Source organism: Patagioenas fasciata, chromosome 2 (genome assembly GCF_037038585.1).
Source record: "Patagioenas fasciata isolate bPatFas1 chromosome 2, bPatFas1.hap1, whole genome shotgun sequence".
NCBI classification, from domain to species: Eukaryota; Metazoa; Chordata; class Aves; order Columbiformes; family Columbidae; genus Patagioenas; species Patagioenas fasciata.
This window is the reverse complement of record NC_092521.1, coordinates 35,554,511-35,574,188: the sequence shown is the minus strand read 5'-3', so window position 1 is coordinate 35,574,188 and position 19,678 is coordinate 35,554,511. Positions and strand designations below refer to the sequence as shown.

General features: G+C 37.3%; 1 protein-coding gene across 14 annotated transcripts in view; it reads right to left on the bottom strand.

The window, feature by feature from the left end:
• The window catches only part of EYA1 (EYA transcriptional coactivator and phosphatase 1), a 167,139-nt gene that overhangs the window by 7,994 nt on the left and 139,467 nt on the right, over positions 1-19,678 (bottom strand). For all 14 annotated transcript variants that reach the window (XM_065832068.2, XM_071804005.1, XM_071804007.1 and 11 more), the window contains 5 exons: positions 3,658-3,716; positions 3,295-3,455; positions 2,975-3,089; positions 2,568-2,689; positions 488-588 (listed from right to left, as the gene is read on the bottom strand). In XM_065832068.2, the coding sequence (XP_065688140.1) occupies positions 488-588; positions 2,568-2,689; positions 2,975-3,089; positions 3,295-3,455; positions 3,658-3,716 (558 nt within the window). The remainder of the gene's footprint in view (positions 1-487; positions 589-2,567; positions 2,690-2,974; positions 3,090-3,294; positions 3,456-3,657; positions 3,717-19,678) is intronic.

The window sequence follows — 19,678 nt, the reverse complement described above, 5'->3', positions numbered from 1 at the left end:
GCAGGACAAGCCACAGGCATTTACCCGAATATAGAACCCAATCTACGGACACAAAAAACCCTTGAAAATTTTGCATACCTACTCCAGTCCTACATACCTTTTCAAGGTGTGACATATACATGTTTCATATAGTCAAACAGCACACTGCCTTTGATCAGCAAGAAATGCCATTTTTTGCTTATATTCATAACATCCTATATGGCATTTTGAGATGCCAATGAAGACGGAACTATTAGTTGTTGGCACAAAGCCAGGGTCCATTTTCAGGCTCCTTTTTGACATACATCAAACATTCATAGCTAGCTTAATGTGAACAACAAGGAACATTATCATCTAGAGTTATACACAACTTTCTACTAGATACGGTCAAAACATATTTCATAAAGCAAAGACACAAAACCCAAATGTCAATGCATGCTGTCCCATACTGAAGACAATTTTGCTTTCAGACTCCCGAAATCAAACTGCGCTGAAAAAAGGTCATTACCTTTTTTGCACCTTGCTCTTCTTCGACACCGTCCCCTATAACAACATACACTACTTTTCTTCCAAATCTTTGAATTATTCGCTCGAAACAACTTTCTTTTCCTGAAATAAAAAGATCAGACTATTCAGGAGAGGTGGTGCTGGGAGGACATCAAATACATGACTTTTTAGTGCAGATCTATAATAAATTATTAGAGCTAGTGTGAGAGAAGAGCCTCTCCCACAGGATAGCATATCAAGGCCAAGTGCAGTTTTACTCCTGCCATGGCAGCTGTCAGCCAACCTTAAATCTGCTCCATGAGGTTCTTTAGTACACCCGCCATGGCAGAGGTAGTGAACTAGAGTTCCGCAATATCAACTACCTTGTCTACTTCTCTAATCTGAGGTGGGGTTCAGGGGGTAATTTCCCCATCAGGACAATTCTCTACTGGCTGTTGATGGCCAGTATCCTGAACTGAGCAAATTGATTGAATCTGAGTCAAAATTCTAGGTTTTTTTTTTTCCCATAACCTGTGACAAGAGTAAGCACAGCTCCTGAAACAGTAGTATCCTGACTTAGGAGGTAACCCAAAAGATTCAGATTTAAATGCCTGTAATCCAATACATGGGCAAGTCCTTGATCCTGCACTGGGATCCATTAACGTGGCTCATTACTTCCCTGTGCAGACCTGGGGAAATTATCCCAAGTGCTCCAGCCCTACACCTACATACCAATATTGGGAAGCTTCAGGAACTGGTACTGGGAAGCCAGAAAGAAAGCAAATGCTTGCAGTTGAGTTTTCTCAAATGTTCCCACTCTGAAAGTTAACTTCATGGTACATGCTTACCTGTGTGTCTACAGCAAGCGATATTTCAAAGAAGTTTTTTTCAGCTACAGATCAATACCAGTACAAGAAAAAAAAAAAGCTTGAAAATTACAAAAAGGTTTCTAGCCAGAAGAGAAGCCTAGCTATTCAATGACATCCTTTAACATTAGTGCCAGGCGTAAGAAACATCCAACACTAAGTAGGTTGAAAAGGTGCTTGAAAAATCTAATGATTTCCTGTGACAGTTGGTGACTGAACACAGTTTTCCGAAAATACCCTCCTGTCCTGTGTACGTGAAGTCACAAGGGAATATTTATTAAAACATGTTTTAATTAAAATGTGTATTTAAAGTATTATAATTCAAAGTTTTAGTTTATTTTGAAGTTTTGACAGATAGTACCATTACATTTCTATCCAGAAAACAGCTTTAAATATTTTGAGGTAATGCTTTCAAATTTCTACATAAAAATCTTGATGAAGTTTTTTTTTTTTAAAAAAAAACAAACAAACAAACAAAAAACAAAAAAAAAAACCAACCAACCAACCAAACAAACAAAAACAACAAAAACCAAACAAAAATAACCTACCATTTTTTCTCGGCCATTTGAGCTTTCTGTATTATAGATACTTAAGAACACATGAAAAATGTTTTCATCTAGCCTACAATTTTGAAGGAATCTGAGACAGAACAGATATGTCATAATCACGTTAAAAACTACAAGGACGGTTGCAATCTGGTCCTATGTACTTCCGCATAATCAGAATAATATCTTTTATACTGAACCAGAAAACAGAAATAAACATTTGCCTGGCTGAAGCTTATTACAGTCAATATGAATGAACTTCAATAATTACACTCTGCAGCAAAACTTTCTTGCTTCTGGTAAACTGTTTACCAAAATTTGCTACAGAGCCCATAAAAACAAATGGAGCCAGGGCTTACATTTGCAGCATTCTGTACTTACAGCCTACTAAAAAGCCTTCTCAGCTGCTACACAGCCTCAGAGTTTTGAGAAATTATGACAAAAAAAGCAATTATATTTTCTCCTAACAGAGACTGCATCAGCTATGTGAAGCTTTCTGTGCTGGATCATGACAAACATTTGAAAAATACCTTTAGGATGCTTCAGCATGAAAAGTGTTTAATGAGATCAGGTATCACTAATCTCTATATTTGCTATGGTGAATGTAGGTAAGAAATAAATGCAGACTACAGTAGCTTTTTATTTAGAATCACAGTTTCAAAAGTATCACAACAGTATAAAAATAGCTCACCTATTTTAGTCGCACTGTAAATATTCTCTATGGGAAATACAACCCCTAGTCCATACAACAAGACTTTCGCCAGAGCTGGGATTAGCTGCGTCGTTGTTACAAGAATGTTCACACAATTTGTCCTATGGAAGAGAAAATGCAAATATCCTTTTTTTTTTTAACAAAACAAAACAAGTAAAATCTTATCCCTCCTATCAGAACCCCTCACCATTATTATTGCCACTTACAAAGAAACAGGTTTTCTCTACCTTATAGGAAAGCAAGGTACAGAGTGGCATGGTCAGACCAGAACAGGGAATGAGAAGAAGGTCCTCCAGCTTCAGAATTTTGTCTACCAGACAAGCAGCCTCTTCTATTAATAGATCATCATCAGAGATCTTAAAGTTTCCTAACTATCCCATACTCACCTTGAATGAATAAGGGTGAGTGCTTTCAGTGCAAGTGTTAGCCAAGAATCTGTCAAAGCTTCAATTTCTGCTCTGAGTTGTAACCAAGCCTCTCTTTTTGCTGGACCAAGAAGACCTGTGGAGTAGATAAGAGAACGTCTGCATCAAAATTAAGCAGCATTCTGCCATTTTCCTTTGCTTTCCATCAGCCCAGAAACAATTTTCCACACACCTCAAACTAAACAGCTCACTAAACACTACCACGTTAAAAAAGGGACAGAAACCGAAAGTTCTTCCCTTTTACTACTTCTGTATTTGTTAGATATTCCAGAGTCACTTGCCTCCAACATTATTTTTGTAGGTGTTATATATTTCTTTTACTCGTCTGTAGCGGAAAGCCAACTTTCGCATCCAGTCCACTCCTCCTCGCACTCCTGTCGCAAGGCACAAATTTGCACTGGTGGCAGCCGCGGGAAAGCCGTCTGTTCCAAAGTTATACGTGCTAGTCAGAGATAAGGAAACACCCAGATTAATAAAAGGCAACAGTCTACATTCAATCACCAGCTACTCACTTTGCTGAGTTGCAAAGGCTAAGACAACTATTATAAATAAAGAGCGAGCTACTGTGAGCACTACAGCAGTTCATCGCTTTCCCAGGAAGGAACTTGCAAAGTGAGGTTTTATCTTGCTCAGTTCTCTTGTACCTTAAATCCTGGCCGTTGTCATCTGAAGACACGTCGTCAATGTGAACCTGGTCGCATTCCTAAGGTGACAGAAAGACTTTATAATTTTGTTGATCTTGCAATTCTTGAAAATAAAGCTATAAAAATGATGAACAATCTACTCATCAAGGATATTTTTAATTGTGGAAATCAGTAGATGGCAGTCTTGCTAAAACAACTATTTTACCTATTCCTTGTGCTCATTTCTTAGAATAAATGCACACCATCATTAGCTACTACTGCTAAATGGCTTTCCAAAACCAGGTTTTTATGTTTAGAAAGGAAAGTGGTTAAAAACAATTAGCATATGTGTTCCATAAACATTCTTGTAGCTTTTTAGGTACCTTAAGACATCACGCTGCTCAAAGCTGATTCAGTCAGTGCATAAGTGTAACTGAAACCAGACATTTTGGTAAATGTAACATATTAGAAAAATTAAACCTGATGCTAACCGCCAATGAAATTATGACCTCTGATTGCTGTTGAGCCACACACCAACACAGCCTGAGGCCAGCGTTTCAGAGGAGTGCAGACGAAAAATCTGTTCCTAGTTTGCCATTCATTTGAGAGTTGTGAGTTTCCTTCTCTCTCTTTGGTCTCAGCGCATGAAAGCAGCTTGCAAAGATGAAGAAAATCTGAACAGAAACAGGCAAATCAAGCCATCTTTCTTCAGTGACTTGTATGCAAACTAACATGGCACATTCATAATTAGCTTTGTCCACCACTAAACTAAAAATTTTAATGTGTACTGTTTATCCACCAAAAAAACATCAGAACATTAATACTAACAATTTAACTTTTGGCAGGAAAACAAATAAACCTTTGGCACTCTAGATCAGTCTCAATTCAGTGCTTGAAACAATAATGGATTTCAATTATTTAAATAATTTCCTCTTCTCTCTCTTAATGTGAAGTTCTATAACAAACATGATCTATTTTAAACATTAAAAAATTGCAATCCTTTATTTTTGTGTTATTGCTTTCCCCTGAACAAATTTTTCTCTCTCTATGGATTTGTGAGGAAGGGAGGCAAGATAGAAGTGCAAAGAAACTCAAACCAGCTGTTCCCTAACAGAATTAAAATCATGACCCTCAACCCTTTTTCTAAAACATCTATTTTCCAGCCAACCCTCTCCCAGCAAGCAGCAAGCTCCAAGGAGGAAAAGACTTTGACCCTGTAACCTTCTCCTCCTCTCCTGAGGTCAACAACCTCAGATAAGAAAAAAGTTGAAGAAGTCTATTTGGCCTCACATGATGGCTGTGGATTCTAGATTTTTAAAAACACATGTCTATGAAAAATACCTCAAAAAGTTTTCAAATGCTTTGAAGAACAAGGTGTGGTCTTTCGCACTTGTATAACATACACTTATTCTTACTATAATAACTGTTTTGTATTTTAAACATAGGTAGCTTGTGCTAGAGAGAGATGTAAGAGTGGTAACAAGCACAGGAAAGACAATAATACATTTGCTCATATTTAACCACCATACAGTGAATTTCCTTCTCAGGCAGACAAAATGTATTAGATGTACAGACACAGCTGAAACTACAAGTGTGAACATATGTTGCCAGGCTTTGAAAATCAACTTGGCTGAAAAAAAAAAGACAACCAACCCAAACAAAAAACCCAGAAGCTTCTTCAGCAAGTTATCAAATTCATAGAAATCAAGGGATTTTTTTTGTTTGTTTATAACTAAAAGGAACTGTCCATCCAAATGCCTACAAAATTAAGGATTCAAATACGAACTGAGTGCAAGTTAATGAAGGGACACCCTCCTGAATTCATGGCTTTCCCATTGTAGTTACTCTTCCACTGCTTAGTGACTTCTCAAAATCTCAACAAATAGAAAACCTAAGCTTGAATTGTCAACACAGCAGTGACAATTATCAAGTTAACAGTCTCCCAGGTTGAAAACTATGAAAAACAATTGGAACAAGTTGCTGGAGAAGAGGAATCAAAGTAGAAATCTGGCAAAAAGAAACAATTTTTTTTAGTAACCACGAAACTAAAGGAAGGAGTAAAAGATCAGCTTCTCACAGGAGCAGCTGAAAGAAGGAATAACTCAACAGAGTTACAAATTCAGTACTCTCAGGCAAAAGATAGAGGCAGGAAAGATGACACCAGTCATCTCCAATCCCGCAGTTAGAGAGGACCCAAGGACATGGAATTTTAATTTACACTGCAAGGTCTTGGGACCATCACAAGCCTTGGGACACCACAGACATTCTCCCCTTCTGTCTAACTATCTGCTTGATAGGTAGAAAGTGAGAACTGAAATGACACAACAGAAATAGAAATCATGGTATTGAAAGAAAGAGTGATTTTGGAGACAAAAACCCCAAAAGAGAAATTAGAGATTAAAACTCATTGGGGTAAAGGTATAGAAGCAGCATCAAGAAAGCAAGCAAAGGGAAGAAAAAGTGACGAACATCACAAATTTCTAGTAAAATACTGAATATAATGCAGAGAGATAGTTTCCCTTTTGTCAGAAATAAAAGAAGAAAAAAGTCGAGTCAGGAAGGCGATGAAGCAAAATTAAAGCACAAGGGATATATGTTATAATTTGGAAAGGATTAAAGACCAATGTGATTGACACTACATTACAACTAAAGGAAGGTCACAAACAGTGCATGACTGTTTTGTTCCTCTTGAGTGGCAGGACACAGCTTTGAGGCTAAATGTGAGCTCTGAGTGCCAGGTATTTTTTCACACTGTCTAGCTGACTCAGACTTTGGGCTAATGAGTGATGGGTGCATTTTTCAACCCCTAAACACGGGAAGGGAAAAAGCTCATTTAGCAATTTCTTTTTTAGCAGTAAAGTTATTTAGGAATAACTCTTCAGATAATTCAATACCTGCCCACCATTAAGTGATCTGGTCCAACCTTCCTTTGGAACACCTTGTATTTGTTTTCACTTGCTTGCTTTGTGTGGAGCATTTGTTCATGAGCAAAGACTACTTCAGACACTGTTCAGTACTCTGATTAGTTCTAAGCAAGTACCCACACATATAACATTTTAAACCAGCAGTTAACTCAATATGCACAATAATCAGGAATATGGTAAAATGACATTTGACACTGACCAATAAATAAAGTATATGCTTCCACCCAGTACATTTTTGCAAAGACATATTTTAATAAAAATACAAAGTCTCATAAAATCCTCAAGTACTTCCCCAAAAAGCTTCCATGACAGAAGCCAACTTAGAGCTAAACAAACATTCAAAAAAACAACCAAAAAACTGGTTTGTTTGCAGGTTTACCATTTCAAAGTTTTACAGATATATTTGACACTTTTGCAAAATTTTCATAGGAAATACAGTACTAGTATTCTGTTCCTAATTTCTCCGGCAAAATGCTACCTGAAATTAATTCCCAGTAGAAACACTATAAATGTATGTTATTTATGCAGATGTATTTTATTATGATATAATCAGATTAGTAGTTAGCTCCAAAGCAGAACATTAGAATTGTTGGATTCACTTTTAAAATAGGCTGAACTGGCAAGTAAGAAGCAAAATATCCTGTGGCTTATGTACAAAGATTATGCAGCAAGCTGTGTTTTGCTCCTAAAGGTGTTGACATGTTTGCACTGGAGGTTTGGATTTCAGCCAGACAGGCTGAGATGCAGCTCTGCACTTTGGGATCAAACCCTGGAAAGCCAAATACACTTGGTATAGTTCAAGCGATAATACTTTCAGAATGGAAAAGCATCTTAGACGTTTCAAACCTATTCTCACATAAGTCTGTCTAAATTGTATCGATTTTAATGAAAACATTGCCAAAGTGCTTGATGTTCATTTGGATATAAGAGTTGGGCTACTAAAACATACAGAAATTTAAAAGGCCTTATTCATGGTGCCACGTATATGTTGTATGCACGAGTACCAGACACAGGATAGGACAGTTATTCACAAAGGGTAATTTAGCCTAGAGAAACGATGCTGCTCTGATTCAGATCTCTGCTGCAGATCCCTTGCAGCTGTGGCCAGCAATCAGAGGGCAAGTTGGTCAGAAACATGGCTCAGTTGTTTCTTCTTGGTTGGTTTTCTGTATGATCAGCACACTAAGCTTCACAGCTGCTGTGGGAAAAGCCAGAAGAGCGGGGCTGGGTGGTGGGAGCCCAAGGCAGGACCCCCAGAGCTATGTCAAATAAGTGCCATCTGGAAGCTAGGGAGGTTTGTTCAAAAGGTTTTGTGGAGAATTATATTTTAAGAAAGAATTTGAGGCAGAGAGAAAATTTATCTTCTGCAAAGGGGAAGAACAAGTCTTTTCAGTTCAGGAAGGGCAGCACAAAAGACAGCAAGCTGTGAAATGCAGGAGGATTTAAAAGCCTGTAGGAGGGAGACCTCAGCAAAAGCTGCTACCAAGGAAGAGAAAGGAGACATTTCCTATATACCTTTAAACTGCAAGTTTGGATGTAGGAAGAGGCCAAATAGGTGATATAAAGCATTAGTAATATGCTTAAAACGTGTTCAAAGATACAGTGTTAAAGGGGATACTGGAGGTTATCTGTGAACTTATCAATTAGGCTAAGGGAAAATGAGTGTCAACATCTGTAACTTAGCAAGTCTACCTATAGCAGTTTAAGAAATTACTGTCCACGCTCTCCTTTGCTCTTCTCTTGCACAGGTAACTTACATGGATCCGTGTGTTTGCATCCCTCAGACCTTTCAGTGCTGTAACTAGTATCTTAGCTTGAACAAATATCCTGCAGCAGCACAATTAAACCAACAGACATTGCAGGGAGCAACTGAGGCTTGCTTCTATGCTTCCTTCCATCAGCTCTGCTTTCGGATTGAAGCAGCAGCAGATACATGTTCACAGGAGCTCCTTCAAACTGCTGCAATCATTTGCTAAGTGAAAATATGTCTCCAGTGAAATGCAGTAAGCCAAAGAAAAACAACAATTGGAAATAACGGACTAGGTGAATCTAGCCTAAGTCTTACTTGTACGTGGAAAGCTTGCGTCTTCTCCCTCCATTCCCAAAGCATTTGATAATTCCTTCCTGCTAACTTTTCTTTCTTTTCTGTTTTTGTATGATGAGCCAAAAGCTCCGAGAGATGCTCCACAGTCATTATTCACAGCTCTTAAAATGCCTGGACCTATGTAGTCTTCTGAAATAATTCCTTCAAACTAACTTAGGATCTTCAGAAAGATTCATATGCAACACATTAAGTTATGGCAGAAATGTTCTGCAAATATTTATATTGCTTTGCTCCTTCGCTACCACCCGTCAAGTTGTGCACTTCTGCCATAATTATGTAAAATATGCCTCACTACTCAATTTACTGTAGGAAAATTATAATAATAAAAAAAAGAGATTAGGGCTGTTACAAGAGTTCCTCTTATCTGTGCCAATACTACATGCCAAGTGGAGTGATGTAACGGCTAGCATGCTGATCCTCTACATTTCTGTGTTACAAAACTAACAAAAATAAATCTAATAATTCTGCTGCCTTTGAATAAACATTGAGTGTAAGATAACTCTGGACAAGCTTGCACACTATGAAAAGGAATAATGTGAATAATATTATGAACATAACCTCAGAGAATGCCGTAGTATTATAGTCCCAAATCTGCTGATTATGGCTAAAATACATTTCCACATTTGGTTAATCTTCTTAATTTACCGTGAGAAAACTAACACCATGCTGTCAACTAATTGTTTCAATACCTTAGTCTGCAAAGTCAAATGAGAGAGGGGGAAAAAAAAGGCAACAACCACCCTTCAGAACAAGCTATTTTGAGTTTGCCTTTACATCAGCATGTCCATTGAGACAACTTGGACTCTGGCCAACTCACAGGAAATGATTGCTGGGATTCTCTGTTCCTCTCATATCTGTCATTACGCAATTATATCCACTGCTTCATTTTCCCTACTGAACAGTAGAGAAATTTGGTCATGTACATGTGAGAACAGATCTGGCAAAACAAGTTAAAGCTGCAATCCTTCATAAATGTGATGTATCTGAAAAAACCTTCATCAAAAAAAAAAATCTTCTAGTGTACACTGCTGTGGTTTTTTTATGCAGCTTTTTATGACAGCAATATCTCTCTTCATGTCTTTTCCAGAAACAATATACCCTTTAAGATATATATCCTTTCAGATTATTATCTGCTCCACAAAGACTCATCACTTCTATAAGCCATCACAGTGTGCTTCTTTGGGAAACATAGGATTACAGATTGTCAGGGAATGTTTTTCAAAACTGCTATTGCATATTCCAAAGCTAGTTTGCGATGACCATTTTTTATTATCTGTTTGTTTCTACATCTTTTTACTTTTAGCTGTGGTTATCTTCCTGCAAAATAAAAAGTAGCTGGCTGCGAGTAGTCTCTATTCTGGTTTTATTAAAAAAAAAAAAAACACATGCAAGGATCCCAACATTATTTAATAGTAGTCATTAAACTTGGCAAATAAATCTCCAGTTTTTACTTGACTAGAAGTATAGCAAAATCTCTCGTATGTGTACAGGTTAGAAAAATGACATTACATAGAATAACAGCACCCATATCCTCTGTGTGTGTATATATATGGCCTGTGCCAAATGCTCCTCTAGTGTATTTCTGTACTTGCTAAATATACAAAACCCTCTGCACTTCCTTTCAAGCCGAGGCAATAAAGCCTGAAGTGCTGAACTTCCTCACTCATCATCACACTGTGCCTGTTAACCTACAGCGTAAATCCATGTGAAAAAGCAGAGACTACGGTTCGCAGGTTCTCAATACTGGCACTCAATTGGCAGGACCTGTCATCTCTGTCTAGCCTGCACTTTGTGACCCTAACATTTTCTCTTCTTTCCCACCACAATTATTCATCGCTGAAGAAAAAAGGTGCAGATTACCTGTGGGTCAGGCACAGGATATGAAGAACAAAGAGAGTTCTTGAAATCCACTTCATTCTGTCTGACAATTTGTGGATGAACAGTCAAGGAATTAAATCAGGCTGTGAAGGCTTTCAAAACACTCCTGGTTTAAACTTAAGACTATAAAGTCTTGTAGTGTGAAAAAAAAAAAATCACAACAAAAACCCAAAGTCCATCTTTTACTGTTAAAATAGCACATGAAAACAAACAAACCAAAAAGGCTCTTAACTATATCAATAATTAGCTACTACTAAGAACTGAAATGATTTCATAAACTCATTTTCATAGCCAATGACTTAGGAGTGCTCTCCTGCACCAAACACATAACCCTTTGTAGAACACACAATGAATGCTATTCTTTTCTAATAGAAAAAGTGATTAAAATCCTATTTTTCTCGGTCACATGAACAAGCGCATTTGGATTAAATATGATACTCCTAAAGTAAACAGTGTTTGTTCCAAAATAAATACCGATCTTATTCTGCAACTTCTGTTTACTGAAGTAGCTACACTTAAAGCAAGGTTTACATTTTCATTTCAGCTGCACCTTGTAACTGGAAGAATCAAATTTAAAACAAAACATGACCTAGAGAAGTATCTATACAGTAACTGTAACATGACAGTTACATTCCCACAGCAAGAGAAAACTCTATTTTGCTGGTTCTCTTTACCTCATAAGTGTAATGAAGCAGATATTTCAAGAACTGATAGTGTCTCAGTATATGTTATTTGATACACTGAATTATTTCTGTTTAAGAGAAAGACCAAAATGTAAAATCATACCTCTAGCCAAGGGCCAGCAGAGCTCAGGGCAGTCACCAGTAAGTGCAGTCCTCCAAATCCCAGAGCTTTCTCACTTGCTTTACGGTGTAGATTTGTTGTCTGGGTTCCAGTTCAGAGAGACTCTCTATCGTTCTGAATATGCTCATTACCTTCCAGTTGTTCAGATAAGTTAAAGCTTAAAATTATTCTATTTCTGTAATGTATGATCTTACTCAGAGAAATGTTTTAGAGTGCCTCTCTAACAATCAGTTCCTGCTACGACTCTGACAAAATCATTTGTTATCCTATTTCTGTATATTTTTGCAAGAAGAGAGAAGGGAAGCGGAGGGTGTCAAAGAAAGAATTTTACCCATAGATAGAAATGGCTAAATGAAACTCAAGCTTATCTGTTTAAAGACTCCCTGTTACTACTGGAAAAGACAGTGTTAAGTTCAAAATGTCGAATTCACTTTATTTTAAAAGTTCAGCACTTCACGTTGTAAATACCTTCTTTACGACATGATTCCTGTTATCCATGGATGTATAGTTTTGTAAAAAGAAAAAAAATCTACGACTAATAAAACCAGTTAAAATAAAATATGAATGTGTTTAAACACGTAACAAAAGCCATGAACCTGGTCAGCATGCCATGAATTATTCCCAAACATACTAGCTTGAAAATATACTTTCAGGAACATATACATTTTATTGAAACTATATACTAAAGGTTGTTCAAATATATTTAAATTTTAAACAATTTCAAAATTAAACTTATGAAAAGAAAGATTTTCCCATAAGAGCCTGAAAACAATGTCTAATATCTCAGGAAATGAGAGTGCTCTTGTGGTTCACATAGAGATTTTCAGAAGAAGAGGTAAGCTCACTCTTTCAGTCACATGTGACCCATTTATTTAAACCTGCAGTGCCTCAGTGCTGTTGATCATCTTTCCTAAATGCATATATTTGAATGAAAGCTAAAATGCTTTGGGCTAGCAAGTCTCACATCCTTGTAATTATCTGCTAATGGGACAAAGACTGGGATTAAAATTCTCTCTGCTAACCTTGCCAGTACAGATAGCTAAACATTTTGCTCCTATGGGCAGCCTGAAGACTTTTGCACAATACTTTGCATTTTTCTCCTCTCTTGCTTTCTCCCCTCAATGTTGTGGGGCAGATGTTGGACCCCTATGCTGCTGCTCCACAGCAGAAGTAAGGAGGGGGTTGAGGTACTGCTGTCTTGCCCAGATGGAGCAGAGGATGACTATCTGCTAAGCCAGAGCTCTGGGAAAGCCAGCTGGGCAGGCAAGAGCTTTTGTGCCACCTTGCAGCTCTGCATTCAGAGAAAGGGAGAAGCAACAGGAAGGTAAATAAAGTTACAAAGTGACGCTATGACTTTGATAAGTTCCTGTGTATTTCAGCTGAGCTTTATGTGTGCAAAGACTACTTCATCTGATTTTCTTGAGAAAGGACCTCATATAGGGTCTATTTTCAGTAGCATCTAGTAAGAAGGTGCTCACCACTGGACACATGAAAGGAAAGAAGTTATGCGGTTAAGAAATCACGTAAGCCTATAGGAATGATATTCTCAAGTAAGTTAAGAAGATATTTGTTGTTTTTTGTAACTAACACTCACGCACCACCGCTGCACATTCCACAACAGCTAGGCATCATGCATTTTGGATCGGTGAAAGCTTTTAGCTGGGTTTTGCACACACCAGCAAAGCCACTGTTCTGCCTATGAATAAAGACTTTGTTTTGCAATTCTGTTCATTTCCCTACAGCTACCTGTGTGGTGTAATTTAGTTCCATGTTCATTAAGTGGAACTTCATGAGCTTTCTGCAAGTCACCCGTGGTTGTAGTATCACATAGACAAGAAACTATTTCCAGCCATTCCCTCATGTACATATCAGGGAAAATTCCTTACCATGATTTTTATTTCCTTTCCTTTCTTTCCTTCCTTCCTGCAGTGAAACTGAGCTGTTCTTGGATTGCTGCTGTGGAAAACTAAATGCAAATAAACGGGCTTTGTCTCTCAGTCTGAATGTGCTGTGATAACTGCTGTGATGCCTGCTGGAAGGGAGGCCACAATCATTGACAGGTTTACTAGAAAGTGAACTCTCCTGCTCTTCATAGGACTTAAAGTACCTTATAAATCAGGTTTACATCTACAAACATATGTAGTGCTGTAGAAGAAAAAAAAAAAAAAGAGAAAAGGTTCTACTGAAGCTTTTGGAATAGTCACATTTGGTTTTCCCACAACTTCCTGTTGCTGAACGTGAACTATCAGAGTCATGGGCTCCTCATAAAGCTTACCTAGCCACAGCCCTGATCAGGAGCTTCCAGTACAGAAGGAGGTGCACTGTATTTCAGCCAAATGAGAAAAGGTATTTTTTAATAGATATTCCTCTGTAGAGCCCTGGATGACTCTACTCTGGGTGACAAGGGTTCATTCAGCTGTCATGGTATTTAGGGGGGAGAGGGAGATAATTTGGGCAGCTCTGTCTGCGAAGTTTCCCCCTCCCTGCAACCATCCCCCTTGTATTAATATCGCACCAAGAACAAGGCTTATTCAACCACCTTTCTTGTAATTGCTTATTTTTTTATTGTGATGGACCAGAAATCTATTTTCAGTATGTTCTACCATCCTTTCTACCTGTTTTTGTAATAAGTGACTACGATTGTTTCTTATTCAACATCCAGCTAAACAATTCGGCAGTAAATGGCCAAAGGTCTGCTAAGACTTTCCAGGATCCATTCTCCAATCACAGCCAAACCAGACTAACTCGGCCAAAATCAGATAGGTGCCTCAAGGGAAACAGCAATTTCTCGCAGCTGTAGAACCAGACTTAGTGGTTTGAACATGAACTTCTGTCCATTGCTCTTTGCTAAATGAAGGTGATCTGGCAAAATCCATCTCTTTATGAAAAGCTGGACTGTTATATATTCCCATTTTTTGTATTACTAGCAATAAATATTCACATGACCAACAAGAATTATTAGATTCAACACTCATCAAGAGCTGATTCTTCTTCCAGATGCATCTTTAATTATAATGTTCTTTTGAAAACTATTTTCGAACAAAAATATATTTCTTTCATAGATTGGTTTTTGAATATTGCTAATGAAGACATTTAGTATGTTCAAGGATGCATATGCTATTTTTCTGATTTGAGAGAATGTGAGAGGTAATGTTCTTAAGAAATGTATTTTCTTTTCATATTTACTTTTGGGTCAGTAAATCCACCTGTTTACCTCAAGCAAGGTTATTCACCACCTATCAACAGCACTGTTTCTCTATACTGGGTAAATATATCTTTATATCTTTTTTTGTTGTTGTTGTTTTTCCTGACATTGACACGGCTAGGTTGATTTTCTTCCCTGCTGGTACATCATTGGTGATCTCAGCATAACTATGGAAATTAGTACCATAATGTTACTCTGAACTTTTGCAATGCTCTGAGACAAGTTTGCAAATTAAATGTTCTACATAGAACTGGGGTAATTGTGAATGAGGGAAACAAAGAGCAGGAAGCACTCAGAGCTGCTGTGTTTATCTCTTAAACAGCAGCTACCTACTGCTCAAAAAAGAATCTCAACCAAAATAGTACCAACCTGCCCATCCTCCAACAATTTTATTTATGAATGATGACATAAAGTCAAAAAAATAGATGTGATACTAATAAATGATAACAAAAATTATAAAATAACTACAACCAATTATTATTTTAAAGAAAAGCTAACTGAAGGAGAATTTTTTTCTCCTTTCTCCCAGATTATTTTTATTCATACATACCAGTTTTTTCTGTTAAGGAAAATGGTATAACTTTACAGTAATTTTATTGATTTCTGAAGAATTATTTCACACCCCTGCAACTGAAAGCCCAGATGTCTCACTTGCTTTATGAACAAGAGAAATGGGAGCTATTAAATGATACACACAATCACAAGTATCTTGTTTTGGAGCAGCGGTATTTAGAGGAGCAAGACTGATTTACTGTTGTTCTGATTTCTTCTTTTTCAATGAGTTACCCCATCATTTTGTAAACATAATTTGTCACCAACACCAGCCAGAGTTCTCTGTAACTACTTTTTGCCTTTCTTTCAGATCTGTTATCCCTGCTGAGAGAATCTACTAAAGAAGAATTTTTCATACTGACACCAACTGTAGTCTTGCTGTGAATAACCACATTCCCATAAAAACCATTCCATTTATTGCAAAGTTGTTGGCAGACCATAGGAATAATAGTCAGCTCAGGAAACCTTTTATCCTGAAATCACATAGCTTAACCCTTTGCATGACCATATGAAGTTTATACATAAAAACTCTATTACCACACTGCTGAGATAGTGCTTCAGTAAAAGCATTTTTTTTGTTGGCGAGTTTATAATTTTTTTTAACTGAAAAGAAAAGGAAAGAAAGACTGAAGTAGAATCAACCATGCAGTATTCGTTTTTGGCTTGATTTTTTTTTTTCCCCCTAATATACAATGCCGTATTTAAAATTAAAGATTCATTCCCAGTACATTAAATATTAGCATAGATGTTTGAGTGTGTTTTTGATCAGAATGTAAAAATTTACACTCATGAAACTTCTTACCCCCCTATTTTTCCTACCTTCCTATGATAAGGACAGATGTACGAGTTTACAATATAATGGAACCATTAGAAAAGAAAAAAACTGTTTGCTTTATGATTTGTTGTTGAAGATACTTCTGTTAGTCATTATATTTGCTTTGTTAAGCACCAAACTAGTGGAGATTAGATTCAGGAAAGACATTAGTTTTGTTAGCCAGTCTCTTGACAGTTTGGGAGTCAGAGGTTGCTCGTATTCAAATTTCTGTCCGAATTTGTTAAGATGATGGAACAAAAAAAGTCAGCGTATGTTTTCACTGTCTTTTTTGTTCTGTTCGTCAACCATTATTTGTAGGTAATTATGGCTTGATTTATTCTTTATGTGTTTGACCAAAGCCATAATAGCATTTTCAGACTTTTAAACACACTTTTAAGAAATATATACAGATTTTGTTCCAAGAAATGAACTGAAATATTTGAGTTGGTTTTTTTAACTTTTCAGTCAGAGAAAGTTCTTAGAAAGCCTCTTACTTGAGCTAGAACCACTGCTACAATTGGCTGTCCCCCTTGTCTACCAGTGTCAGGGAAGGAGTTATTCCCCTGTGTATCCATACTTTATATTCACAGTGCAAGTTACACAAATAAGCAGAAAAGGAGATCCTTCAACTGATTTAAATGATTTTCTAAAGTTCAGAAAGGATCATTTGCTCAGAGCTGATCATTCTTGGGGTAATAATATTCCAGCTGAACTCAGTACTCATGTCAGTGGCCTACACTCTGCTGCCAGTGAACACATGAGAACTATCATCTCCTGACTGCACAGTGCTGCAGGTAACATTCAGAAAGTGCTTGGACTGCCCTGTTCCGACTGGACAAGGATCTTGAGAAAAATAAAACAAATACTCCATTTCTTCAATACACCATTGTTTCTTCTGTTAAGCTTTTCGTTCACATGTTTTAAAACCCTCAATAAATCGTCATGCTTCACTAGCACACACTAAGCCCGCTTTAGTCCACTACAGAATCACCCAGCTTCTTGACCATATTTAAAGACAGATTTTAAAAATACAATTAAGAGCAGTCAAATTTTACTTTAAAACATAGAAAACTAAAAGTGATACTGCAATGAGGAAAGGGAATAATCCCCTCCCCCATTTCTTTAAAGTTTCATTAGACCATTGAACTGGATGAAATGCAGATAGAGGCCTTATTGTACCCACACTGAAACAGTAGAAATCTCCTGAGACCATGAAACTCAAACATTTTGGGAACCAACTCCAAGCACTCCTTTTGTGCTTTTAAAACAAAATGAATGAAAGACACTTCTTAATTTTTTTCCCTGTAGCAACATTTTAATATAATTCCTACACACCCCTTCCCCCCTGCAACAAACAAATTTGTTTAAAATACATGGGTATGCATAGTTTCTTAAAATTTAAACTATAGTCATAGCACTCACAGGTAACCAGCACAAACTGCCTAATGGGTCTCAAGATACCAGACAACTTGTAAGTAACACTGTAAATCCATGCTAAAATTAAAACTCTGTTGAAGGGGTTGATAGAAACTACCTACCATGAATATTGCTAAGATGCTCATATGCTGTGGTTTCAAATCTTTGTATTTATGTGAGGATGGGCTAAAGTGCTCTCATCCTGCAAAATGGCATGTAAGGGTGACAGTTTCGCCTAGCTTTCCTAAAATAAAAGGTATATCATTTTCAGAGACTAATCCACTTAAAACACCAACTTGGATAGTGCACATCTGAGGTTTGCAGTTTAAGATGGTACCCAAATCAATAGCAAGAGAATTTTTTTTAGAGTTAACTACCATGTTTTCTTAAATTTATCGTCTGGGGTTTGCATTGGAAGAATCCAGTGAGGACAAAAAAAATGTTTGCCTCAAAGTGTCGGAATCAGCACAAAATAACTGCATTACTTGCACAGAAAGGGTGGGCTGGGAAAGATATTTGAGTGTAAATTAATGTTGATCTTAGCTGGAATAACTTGCACTCTTCAGCACTTGCAGCTGCGCTGGGGACTTCACTGGCTGTATGAAATTTTACACATCTGTCAGCTTAATCAAAGACCAAAACACAAAATCTACTGCTGAGGAATGTTATTTGAATTTGTGAAACTTTTTAGATTTTTAGGTTATAAACTAACAATGGATTACTTAGACAACTTATGAATGAATCATAACTACAGTACTGACATCTGGAGTAGTAGATAGGCTTTTTGTTCAGTGGTATTCATAATATTTAAAGAAAAAGCAAGAAGCATTTTGTTCACATCAGTTCTGTAATGTTAAAAGTCAAAGAGAAGCCTTTCTATGCAAGAATAAATGGCAAGCAATACATTAATTAATAACAACATTAATGGCATTTACCATTAGTATCAACTATTTACTCATTCATTTGGCATCACTGTTCTGGGATAATTTAAATCATAAAAAGGGCCTATTCAAATCTGAAATTACTGTTCTGGCACTAAAAAGAGGCCTTGAGGATGAATCACATCATTACCTGGTTTTGGATCTAACATGCTGAACTATCAAGCAGTGTATCACATCTGTGCTTAGGGCATGATCTGCATTGGCAGAAAAGCTCTGTGGCACATAGCACGGACTTTGTAACCTTGCAAAAGTAAAAAATCTATGTGTCATCAATATAACGTAATCCAGTGTTTTGAAATCTGCTGATGGATTGTCAGTAAATGCATGAAAATATACTGAAAACTTTTCAGTCTGTTAAATTGCAGTGAGTTTTGCACCTCTTAATTTCCATCAAGCTTTAGGCAGGTTTTAGAACAATTATATTGTTTAATTATTGGTTATAAGACAATTTTCAAAGAGTTGTATCACATCATTCATTATACAGCAATTTTCATGCTGCAGCACAACATTAAGGTTTTTGTGGCAATTAAAGCTTCCATACCTGGAGTAGGTCTGTGCTTCCAGTAACAGACCCTGTCTAAATACTGTTTTGAGGCAGATATTACAATGATTTCCAGGTACCTCACTGCTGCCCTTCAATACACTATCTCTTGTACTGGCTGATTCTTCAATCTGATATTTCAGGCTATGCAGAATCTAGCCCTAATGGGCAGGTACAATTGCTACCATGAAAAGTAGGTCAGCATTTGGTATTTTATTTGCTGGGAATGGGACAAGAACCTTAATTGTGTTACTGAAGGGAACATTTTTTAATGTGCAACTTGGGATAGTATGTAGACAAAACATTATCTGATAGAAATTAATTTTAGGGTACCATCTAACTAAAGTTAGCCTACTGTGTATCACAAACCATTTTTCACTAGAATGTATGGCACTGATAAATGGGATGCCATCCAGAGGGACCCTGACAGGCTTGAGGAATATGCCAATGTGAACCTCATGAAATTCAATACAGTCAAGTACAAGGTACTGGGATAATCACCTGTATCAGTACAGGCAAAGTTGTGAACTGACTGAGAAGGACTTGGGGCTACTGGTGAATAAAAAATTGGACATGAGCTGGCAATATATGCTTGCAGCCGTGAAGTCCAATCGTATCTTGGGCTGCATCAAGAGCAGCGGGACAAGTAGGTCAAGGGAGGTGATTCTGCCACTCTGCTCTGCTCTGGTGAGACCCCACCTAAAATCCTATGTCCAGCTCTGGAGCCCTCAGTACAGGAAAGACATGAACCTTTGGAGACAGTCCAGAGGAGGCCACCAAGATGATCAGAGGGATGGAACACCTCTCCTGTGAGGACAGGCTGAGAGAGTTAGGGCTGTTCAGCTGGGAGAAGAGAAGGCTCC